Source organism: Staurois parvus, unplaced genomic scaffold, assembly GCF_062004578.1.
Source record: "Staurois parvus isolate SC_StPar_1 unplaced genomic scaffold, SC_StPar_1.0 ptg000999l, whole genome shotgun sequence".
Taxonomy (NCBI): Eukaryota; Metazoa; Chordata; class Amphibia; order Anura; family Ranidae; genus Staurois; species Staurois parvus.
This window is the reverse complement of record NW_028318795.1, coordinates 259,645-272,431: the sequence shown is the minus strand read 5'-3', so window position 1 is coordinate 272,431 and position 12,787 is coordinate 259,645. Positions and strand designations below refer to the sequence as shown.

The 12,787-nt window shown below is 39.9% G+C and overlaps 1 protein-coding gene across 2 annotated transcripts in view; it reads right to left on the bottom strand.

The window, feature by feature from the left end:
• Positions 1-12,787, bottom strand: part of LOC149441364 (protein mono-ADP-ribosyltransferase PARP14-like) — a 124,327-nt gene that overhangs the window by 56,493 nt on the left and 55,047 nt on the right. For both annotated transcript variants that reach the window (XM_089657430.1, XM_089657431.1), the window contains exon 3: positions 5,063-5,096. In XM_089657430.1, the coding sequence (XP_089513556.1) occupies positions 5,063-5,096 (34 nt within the window). The remainder of the gene's footprint in view (positions 1-5,062; positions 5,097-12,787) is intronic.

Below are 12,787 nucleotides of genomic sequence, written 5' to 3'. Positions count from 1 at the left end.
CACAGTTTGTTTTAAAAAAAAAAATCATTAAAAAAAGTAGTAAAAAACAACAGAAAAAAGGATTTATATATAATTTTTTTTTCTTCATACTGTTACCAGTCTGTTTTCCTAATTCCCATCACACCAGTTATATGATGGCTCTGTACTCCACTGGTGACGGTATGTAAAAAAAAAAATCCTGATCACTTCCCCAGAGTAGTACACTGTTACTATGATAACACTGAATTTTTCTGGTCACAGTTTGTTTTTTGTTTTAAAAATTGTAAAAAAAAAAAAGTAATAAAAAACAAAAAAAAAGGATTTCAGTTTTTTTTTGTTTTGTTTTTGTTTGTACTGTCACCAGTCTGTTTTCCTGATTACCTCCAAACCAGTTATATGATGGCTCTGTACTCCACTGGTGACGGTATGTAAAAAAAAAAATCCTGATCACTTCCCCAGAGTAGTACACTGTTACTATGATAACACTGAATTTTTCTGGTCACAGTTTGTTTTTTGTTTTAAAAATTGTAAAAAAAAAAAAGTAATAAAAAACAAAAAAAAAGGATTTCAGTTTTTTTTTGTTTTGTTTTTGTTTGTACTGTCACCAGTCTGTTTTCCTGATTGCCTCCCCCCAGTTATATGATGGCTCTGTACTCCACTGGTGACGGTATGTAAAAAAAAAAAGAAAATCCTGATCACTTCCCTAGAGTAGTACGTTGTTACTATGGTAACACTGAATTTCTCTGGTCACAGTTTGTTTAAAAAAAAAATCATTAAAAAAAGTAGTAAAAAACAACAGAAAAAAGGATTTATATATAATTTTTTTTTCTTCATACTGTTACCAGTCTGTTTTCCTAATTCCCATCACACCAGTTATATGATGGCTCTGTACTCCACTGGTGACGGTATGTAAAAAAAAAAATCCTGATCACTTCCCTAGAGTAGTACGTTGTTACTATGATAACACTGAAATTTTTCTGGTCACAGTTTGTTTAAAAAAAAAATCATAAAAAAAGTAATAAAAAAACAACAGAAAAAAGGATTTATATATTTTGTTTTTTTTTCATACTGTCACCAGTCTGTTTTCCTGATTACCTCCAAACCAGTTATATGATGGCTCTGTACTGAACTGGTGATGGTCTGTAAAAAAAAAAAAATCCTGATCACTTCCCCAGAGTAGTACACTGTTACTATGATAACACTGAATTTTTCTGGTCACAGTTTGTTTTTTGTTTTAAAAATTGTAAAAAAAAAAAAGTAATAAAAAACAAAAAAAAAGGATTTCAGTTTTTTTTTGTTTTGTTTTTGTTTGTACTGTCACCAGTCTGTTTTCCTGATTGCCTCCCCCCAGTTATATGATGGCTCTGTACTCCACTGGTGACGGTATGTAAAAAAAAAAAGAAAATCCTGATCACTTCCCTAGAGTAGTACGCTGTTACTATGGTAACACTGAATTTCTCTGGTCACAGTTTGTTTAAAAAAAAAATCATTAAAAAAAGTAGTAAAAAACAACAGAAAAAAGGATTTATATATTTTTTTTTTTTTCATACTGTCACCAGTCTGTTTTCCTGATTACCTCCAAACCAGTTATATGATGGCTCTGTACTGAACTGGTGATGGTCTGTAAAAAAAAAAAATCCCGATCACTTCCCCAGAGTAGTACACTGTTACTATGATAACACTGAATTTCTCTGGTCACAGTTTGTTTTTTTGAAAAAAATTGAAAAAAAAAAAAAAGTAATAAAAAACAAAAAAAAAGGATTTAAGTTTTTTTTTGTTTTGCTTTTGTTTGTACTGTCACCAGTCTGTTTTCCTGATTCCAACCACACCAGTTATATGATGGCTCTGTACTCCACTGGTGACGGTATGTAAAAAAAAAAAAAAAAATTCTGATCACTTCCCCAGAGTAGTACGTTGTTACTATGATAACACTGAAATTCTCTGTTCACAGTTTGTTTAAAAAAAAATCATAAAAAAGTATTAATTAACAACAGAAAAAAGGATTTCTATTTTTTTTTTTTCGTACTGTCACCAGTCTGTTTTCCTGATTACCTCCACACCAGTTACCGTATATACTCGAGTATAAGCCGACCCGAATATAAGCCGAGGTACCTAATTTTACCACAAAAAACTGGGAAAAACTATTGACTCGAGTATAAGCCGAGGGTGGGAAATGAGGCACCTACTAGTCAATGTAAAAAATTGGTGTCAGTGGGAGGAATAGTGCCCCATCATTGGTGTCAGTGGGAGGAATAGTGTACCATCATTGGTGTCAGTGGGAGGAATAGTGCCCCATCATTGGTGTCAGTGGGAGGAATAGTGTACCATCATTGGTGTCAGTGGGAGGAATAGTGCCCCATCATTGGTGTCAGTGGGAGGAATAGTGCCCCATCATTGGTGTCAGTGGGAGGAATAGTGCCCCATCATTGGTGTCAGTGGGAGGAATAGTGTCTCATCATTGGTGTCAGTGGGAGGAATAGTGCCCCATCTTTGGTGTCAGTGGGAGGAATAGTGCCCCATCATTAGTATCAGTGGGAGGAATAGTGCCCCATCATTGGTGTCAGTGGGAGGAATAGTGCCCCATCATTAGTATCAGTGGGAGGAATAGTGCCCCATCATTGGTGTCAGTGGGAGGAATAGTGCCCCATCATTGGTGTCAGTGGGAGGAATAGTGTCCCATCATTGGTATCAGTGGGAGGAATAGTGCCCCATCATTAGTATCAGTGGGAGGAAAAGTGCCCCATCATTGGTGTCAGTGGGAGGAATAGTGCCCCATCATTGGTGTCAGTGGGAGGAATAGTGCCCCATCATTAGTATCAGTGGGAGGAATAGTGCCCCATCGTTGGTGTCAGTGTGAGGAATAATGCCCCATCATTAGTATCAGTGGGAGGAATAGTGCCCCATCATTGGTGTCAGTGGGAGGAATAGTGCCCCATCATTGGTGTCAGTGGGAGGAATAGTGCCCCATCATTGGTATCACTGGGAGGAATAGTGCCCCATTGTTGGTGTCAGTGGGAGGAATAATGCCCCATCATTAGTATCAGTGGGAGGAATAGTGCCCCATCGTTGGTGTCAGTGGGAGGAATAGTGCCCCATCATTGGTGTCAGTGGGAGGAATAATGCCCCATCATTGGTGTCAGTGGGAGGAATAGTGCCCCATCATTGGTGTCAGTGGGAGGAATAGTGCCCCATCATTGGTATCAGTGGGAGGAATAATGCCCCATCATTAGTATCAGTGGGAGGAATAGTGCCCCATCGTTGGTGTCAGTGGGAGGAATAGTGCCCCATCTTTGGTGTCAGTGGGAGGAATAGTGCCCCATCATTGGTGTCAGTGGGAGGAATAGTGCCCCATCATTGGTGTCAGTGGGAGGAATAGTGCCCCATCATTGGTGTCAGTGGGAGGAATAGTGCCCCATCATTGGTGTCAGTGGGAGGAATAATGCCCCATCATTGGTGTCAGTGGGAGGAATAGTGCCCCATCATTGGTGTCAGTGGGAGGAATAGTGCCCCATCATTAGTATCAGTGGGAGGAATAGTGCCCCATCGTTGGTGTCAGTGGGAGGAATAGTGCCCCATCGTTGGTGTCAGTGGGAGGAATAATGCCCCATCATTAGTATCAGTGACACCAATGATGCGGCACTATTCCTCCCACTGACACCAATGACACTTGCTGACCCCTGTTGCAGTATGGTGCTGCTGCAGCCAGCATATGTGGTTGCAGCAGCACCTCTGCACTGCACACTTACCGGCTTTTCCCTCACTCGATTTTCGCGGGTCCGCTCAGCTCCGCCTCCTCGCCCGTGATTGGCCGCCTGTGTACCTTTCCTGAGCTACAGTTCTGGCGGCCAATCACCGGTGAGGAGGCGGAGCCGAGCGGCAGGAGTGAGGGAGTGGCCGGAGTGACGGAAGGAGCAGCGCTTCCTGGATGGATCATCGGGAGCCAGGTAATAGACAGCAGCCCTCTGCCCACCCCTGTACGCGCCCCCCTTGACACTGAAAAACTCGGCTTATACTCGAGTATATACGGTATATGATGGTTCTGTACTGAACTGGTGATGGTATGTAAAAAAAAAAAAATCCTGATCACTTCCCCAGAGTAGTACACTGTTACTATGATAACACTGAATTTCTCTGGTCACAGTTTATTTTTTTAAAAAAATTGTAAGAAAAAAAAAAAAAAGTAATAAAAAAAAAAAGGATTTAATTTTTTTTTTGGTTTTGTTTTTGTTTGTACTGTCACCAGTCTGTTTTCCTGATTCCCACCACACCAGTTATATGATGGCTCTGTACTCCACTGGTGACGGTGTGTAATAAAAAAAAAAAATCGTGAACAATATTTTTTCCATTTCTTCCCATTTTCCCGTTCAAATCTATTCTGTTTTTTCTATTCTATTCTGTTTTATTCTATTCCATTCTTTGCAAATTTCAGAAGACGGCTATATCCTAACACTAATACACGGAGGAAATCAGCAAAATGTTCATATTTCCAGTTTGTTTTCGAATTCGATTTTGTATTTTAATTTCGAATTTGATTTAAATTTGACAAAAGTTTTGTTTCATTATTTCGGATTCGTTTAAATTCACTACTATCGTAATTCCGAATAATACAAATTTTGTCCAAATTTCAAGTCAGAACGAAACGAACTGCACATGTCTATGTCCCTGCACTGGAGGTCAGTGAAGAGAATGAGAGGTGTCGGTGTCAGAACTATATGAGCACCATGGGGGCCGGAGATCATTCCACCACTCATAATGGTTAATGGAATCCCAGAGGAACCTTGGTGGAGGAACCCTGGTGGAACCGTGGTGGAGGAACCGTGATGGAGGAACCCTGGTGGAGGAACCGTGATGGAGGAGCCATGGTGGAGGAACCCTGGTGGAGGAACAGTGGTGGGGGAACCCTGGTGGAGGAAGCATGGTGGAACCCTGGTGGAGGACCCTGGTGATGGAACCCTGGTGGAGGAACCGTGGTGGAGGAACCCTGGTGGAGGAACCCTGGTGGAGAAAGGCTGCTATAGACACTTTCCTCCGAAGGCTTGTATGTTCAGGTCACTCCTCTGTAAACTCAGAATTGTTCGGTTACCTGGGAGGTTCGATCTCTTCGCCGTTGTACAACCCTGCAAAGAAGAGAAAAAAAACAATCATTACATTTCTGTAAATGTCTCATTTTATTTCCCAACCTGGGGCCCTCTCGGGGGACTAATATACACTGTATTGCCCCAAGTATTGGGCAATCTGCCTTTCCCCGCACATGACCTTTAATGGCCCCCCAGTCTTAGTCCGTAGGGTTCAATATTGATTTGGCCCCGCCCTTTCCACACACATGACCTTTAATGGCCCCCCAGTCTTAGTCCGTAGGGTTCAATATTGAATTGGCCCCGCCCTTTGCAGCTATAACAGCTTCAACTCTTCTGGGAAGGCCGTCCACAAGGTTTAGGAGGGTGTCTATGGGAAGGTTGGACCATTCTTCAAGAAGCACATTTGTCAGGTCAGGCACTGATGTCGGGGGAGGAGGCCTGGCTCGCAGTCTCCGCTCTAATTCATCCCAAAGGTGTTCTATGGGGTTGAGGTCAGGACTCTGTGCAGGACAGTCAAGTTCCTCCACCCCAAACTGGCTCCTCCATGTCTTTATGGGCCTTGCTTTGTGCGCTGGTGCGCAGTCATGTTGGAACAGGAAGGGGCCATCCCCAAACTCTTCCCACAAAGTTGGGAGCATGAAATTGTCCAAAATTTCGTCCCTTCACTGGAACTAGGGGGCCAAGCCCAACCCCTGAAAAACAACCCCACACCATAATCCCCCCTCCACCAAACTTTACACTTGGCACAATGCAGTTAGGCAAATACCGTCCTCCTGGCCACCCAGACATGTCCATCGAATTGCAAGACAGAGAAGCGTGATTGGTCACTCCAGAGAACGCGTCTCCTCTGCTCTAGAGTCCAGTGGCGGCGTGCTTTACACCACGGTATCCGACGCTTTGCATTGCACTTGGTGATGGAAGGCTTGGATGCAGCTGCTCGGCCATGGAAACCCATTCCATGGAGCTGTCTACACACTGTTGTTGGGCTCATCTGAAGGCCACACCAAGTTTGGAGGTCTATAGCTATTGACTCTGCAGACAGTTGGCGACTTCTGCGCACTGTGCGCTTCAGCATGCGCTGACCCCGCCCTGTCATGTGACGTGGCCTACCATGTATTATACATGAAGATCATATCCCCCTTATGTATTATACATGGAGATCATATCCCCCCTTATGTATTATACATGGAGATCATATCCCCCCTTATGAATTATACATGGAGATCATATCCCCCCTTTTGAATTATACATGGAGATCATATCCCCCCTTATGTATTATACATGGTGATCATATCCAACCTTATGTATTATACATGGAGATCATATCCCCCCTAATGTATTATACATGGAGATCATATCCCCCCTTATGTATTATACATGGAGATCATATCCCCCCCTTATGTATTATACATGGAGATCATATCCCCCCTTATGTATTATACATGGTGATCATATCCCCCTTATGTATTATACATGGAGATCATATCCCCCTTATGTATTATACATGGAAATCATAAACCCCCCTTATGTATTATACATGGAGATCATATCCCCCCTTATGTATTATACATGGAGATCATATCCCCCCTTATGTATTATACATGGAGATCATATCCCCCCTTATGTATTATACATGAAGATCATATCCCCCTTATGTATTATACATGGAGATCATATCCCCCCCTTTTGTATTATACATGGAGATCATATCCCCCCCTTATGTATTATACATGGAGATCATATCCCCCCTAATATATTATACATGGAGATCATATCCCCCCTTATGTATTATACATGAAGATCATATCCCCCTTATGTATTATACATGGAGATCATATCCCCCCCTTTTGTATTATACATGGAGATCATATCCCCCCCTTTTGTATTATACATGGAGATCATATCCCCCCTTATGTATTATACATGGAGATCATATCCCCCCTTTTGTATTATACATGGAGCTCATATCCCCCTTTATGTATTATACATGGAGATCATATCCCCCCTTTTGTATTATACATGTAGATCATATCCCCCCTTATGTATTATACATGGAGATCATATCCCCCCTTATGTATTATACATGGAGATCATATCCCCCCTTATGTATTATACATGGAGATCATATCCCCCCTAATGTATTATACATGGAGATCATATCCCCCCTTATGTATTATACATGGTGATCATATCCCCCTTATGTATTATACATGGAGATAATATCCCCCCTTTTGTATTATACATGGAGATCATATCCCCCTTTTTGTATTATACATGTAGATCATATCCCCCCTTATGTATTATACATGATGATCATATCCCCCTTATGTATTATACATGGAGATCATATCCCCCCTTATGTATTATACATGGAAATCATATCCCCCCCTTATGTATTATACATGGAGATCATATCCCCCCCTTATGTATTATACATGGAGATCATATCCCCCCTTATGTATTATACATGGAGATCATATCCCCCCTTATGTATTATACATGGAGATCATATCCCCCCTTATGTATTATACATGGAGATCATATCCCCCCTTTTGTATTATACATGGAGCTCATATCCCCCTTTATGTATTATACATGGAGATCATATCCCCCTTTTTGTATTATACATTTAGATCATATCCCCCCTTATGTATTATACATGATGATCATATCCCCCTTATGTATTATACATGGTGATTATATCCCCCCTTATGTATTATACATGGTGATCATATCCCCCCTTATGTATTATACATGGAGATCATATCCCCCCTTATGTATTATACATGGAGATCATATCCCGCTTATGTATTATACATGGTGATCATATCCCCCCTTATGTATTATACATGGAGATCATATCCCCCCTTATGTATTATACATGGAGATCGTATCCCCCCTTATGTATTATACATGGAGATCATATCCCCCCTTATGTATTATACATGGAGATCATATCCCCCCTTTTGAATTATACATGGAGATCATATCCCCCCTTATGTATTATACATGGTGATCATATCCAACCTTATGTATTATACATGGAGATCATATCCCCCCTAATGTATTATACATGGAGATCATATCCCCCCTTATGTATTATACATGAAGATCATATCCCCCTTATGTATTATACATGGAGATCATATCCCCCCCTTTTGTATTATACATGGAGATCATATCCCCCATTATGTATTATACATGAAGATCATATCCCCCTTATGTATTATACATGGAGATCATATCCCCCCCTTTTGTATTATACATGGAGATCATATCCCCCCTTATGTATTATACATGGAGATCATATCCCCCTTTTTGTATTATACATGGAGCTCATATCCCCCTTTATGTATTATACATGGAGATCATATCCCCCCTTTTGTATTATACATGTAGATCATATCCCCCCTTATGTATTATACATGATGATCATATCCCCCTTATGTATTATACATGGAGATCATATCCCCCCTTATGTATTATACATGGTGATCATATCCCCCTTATGTATTATACATGGTGATCATATCCCCCTTATGTATTATACATGGAGATAATATCCTCCCTTATGTATTATACATGGTGATCATATCCCCCTTATGTATTATACATGGAGATCATACCCCCCCCCCTTTTGTATTATACATGGAGATCATATCCCCCCTTATGTATTATACATGGAGATCATATCCCCCCTTATGTATTATACATGGAGATCCTATCCCCCCTTATGTATTATACATGGAGATCATATCCCCCTTATGTATTATACATGGTGATTATATCCCCCCTTATGTATTATACATGGTGATCATATCCCCCCTTATGTATTATACATGGAGATCATATCCCGCTTATGTATTATACATGGTGATCATATCCCCCCTTATGTATTATACATGGAGATCATATCCCCCTTATGTATTATACATGGAGATCGTATCCCCCCTTATGTATTATACATGGAGATCATATCCCCCCTTATGTATTATACATGGAGATCATATCCCCCTTATGTATTATACATGGAGATCATATCCCCCCTTATGTATTATACATGGAGATCATATCCCCCCCTTATGTATTATACATGGAGATCATATCCCCCCTTATGTATTATACATGGTGATCATATCCCCCTTATGTATTATACATGGAGATCATATCCCCTTTATGTATTATACATGGAGATCATATCCCCCCTTATGTATTATACATGGAGATCATATCCCCCCCTTATGTATTATACATGGAGATCATATCCCCCTTATGTATTATACATGGAGATCATATCCCCCTTATGTATTAAACATGGAGATCATATCCCCCCTTATGTATTATACATGGAGATCATACCCCCCCTTATGTATTATACATGGAGATCATATCCCCCTTATGTATTATACATGGAGATCATATCCCCCTTATGTATTATACATGGAGATCATATCCCCCCTTATGTATTATACATGGAGATCATATCCCCCCTTATGTATTATACATGGAGATCATATCCCCCCTTATGTATTATACATGGAGATCATATCCCCCCTTATGTATTATACATGGAGATCATATCCCCCTTATGTATTATACATGGAGATCATATACCCCTTCTGTATTATACATGGAGATCATATCCCCCGTATGTATTATACATGGAGATCATATCCCCCCTTATGTATTATACATGGAGATCATATCCCCCCTTATGTATTATACATGGAGATCATATCCCCTTATGTATTATACATGGAGATCATATCCCCCTCTTATGTATTATACATGGAGATCATATCCCCCCTTATGTATTATACATGGAGATCATATCCCCCTTATGTATTATACATGGAGATCATATCCCCTTATGTATTATACATGGAGATCATATCCCCCTCTTATGTATTATACATGGAGATCATAACCCCCCTTATGTATTATACATGGAGATCATATCCCCCTTATGTATTATACATGGTGATCATATCCCCCCTTATGTATTATACATGGAGATCATATCCCCCCCAACTTATGTATTATACATGGAGATCATATCCCCCTTATGTATTATACCTGGTGATCATATCCCCCTTATATATTATACATGGAGATCATATCCCCCCCTTATGTATTATATATAGTGATCATATCCCCCCCTTATGTATTATACATGGAGATCACTTCCCCCTTATGTATTATACATGGAGATCATATTCCCCCTTATGTATTATACATGGAGATCATATCCCCCTATGTATTATACACGGAGATCATATCCCCCTTACGTATTATACATGGTGATCATATCCCCCCTTATGTATTATACATGGCGATCATATCCCCCCCTTATGTATTATACATGGAGATCATATCCCCCTTATGTATTATACATGGAGATCATATCCCCCTTATGTATTATACATGGTGATCATATCCCCCCTTATGTATTGTACATGGAGATCATAGCCCCCCTTATGTATTATACATGGAGATCATATCCCCCCTTATGTATTATACATGGAGATCATATCTCCCCTTATGTATTATACATGGAGATCATATCCCCCCTTATGTATTATACATGGAGATCATATCCCCCTTATGTATTATACATGGTGATCATATCCCCCCCTTATGTATTATACATGGAGATCATATCCCCCTTATGTATTATACATGGAGATCATATCCCCCCTTATGTATTATACATGGAGATCATATCCCCCTTATGTATTATACATGGAGATCATATCCCCCTTATGTATTATACATGGAGATCATATCCCCCCTTATGTATTATACATGGAGATCATATCCCCCTTATGTATTATACATGGAGATCATATCCCCCCTTATGTATTATACATGGAGATCATATCCCCCCCTTATGTATTATACATGGAGATCATATCTCCCCTTATGTATTATACATGGAGATCATATCCCCCCTTATGCATTATACATGGTGATCATATCCCCCCTTATGTATTATACATGGAGATCATATCCCCCCTTATGTATTATACATGGTGATCATATCCCCCCCTTATGTATTATACATGGAGATCATATCCCCCTTATGTATTATACATGGAGATCATATCCCCCCTTATGTATTATACATGGAGATCATATCCCCCTTATGTATTATACATGGAGATCATATCCCCCTTATGTATTATACATGGAGATCATATCCCCCCTTATGTATTATACATGGAGATCATATCCCCCTTATGTATTATACATGGAGATCATATCCCCCCTTATGTATTATACATGGAGATCATATCCCCCCCTTATGTATTATACATGGAGATCATATCTCCCCTTATGTATTATACATGGAGATCATATCCCCCCTTATGCATTATACATGGTGATCATATCCCCCCTTATGTATTATACATGGAGATCATATCCCCCCTTATATATTATACATGGAGATCATATCCCCCCCTTATATATTATACATGATGATCATATCCCCCATTATGTATTATACATGGAGATCATATCTTCCCTTAAGTATTATACATGGAGATCATATCCCCCCTTATGTATTATACATGGAGATCATATCCCCCTTATGTATTATACATGGAGATCATATCCCCCCTTATGTATTATACATGGAGATCATATCCCCCTTATGTATTATACATGGAGATCATATCCCCCTATGTATTATACATGGTGATCATATCCCCCCTTATGTATTATACATGGAGATCATATCCCCCCCTTATGTATTATACATGGAGATCATATCCCCCTTATGTATTATACATGGAGATCATATCCCCCTTATGTATTATACATGGTGATCATATCCCCCCTTATGTATTACACATGGAGATCATATCCCCCCTTATGTATTACACATGGAGATCATATCCCCCCTTATGGATTATACATGGTGATCATATCCCCCTTATATATTATACATGGTGATCATATCCCCCCTTATGTATTATACATGGAGATCATATCCCCCTTATGTATTATACATGGAGATCATACCCCCCCCCCCTTATATATTATACATGGAGATCATATCCCCCCTTATGTATTATACATGGAGATCATATCCCCCTTATGTATTATACATGGTGATCATATCCCCCTTATATATTATACATGGAGATCATATCCCCCCCTTATGTATTATATATAGAGATCATATCCCCCCCTTATGTATTATACATGGTGATCATATCCCCCCTTATGTATTATACATGGAGATCATATCCCCCCTTATGTATTATACATGGTGATCATATCCCCCCTTATGTATTATATATAGAGATCATATCCCCCCCTTATGTATTATACATGGAGATCATATCCCCCTTATGTATTATACATGGTGATCATATCCCCCCTTATGTATTATACATGGTGATCATATCCCCCCTTTATGTATTATACATGGAGATCATATCCCCCCTTATATATTATACATGGAGATCATATCCCCCCCTTATATTTTATACATGATGATCATATCCCCCCTTATGTATTATACATGGAGATCATTAGAGATGAGCGAATCGAAGTATCCGAAGTGGAATTCGAGTCGAATTTCGGAAAAATTTCGATTCGTGCCGAATCCGAAAAACAGCCTAATTCGGACGCGCGAATCGAAATTTTTCCGAAAATGGCGGCTGACATGTGCGGCGACGGAGCGGGGATGTCGGGGAAGGCGCGCAGACAAGGCGCGCTGC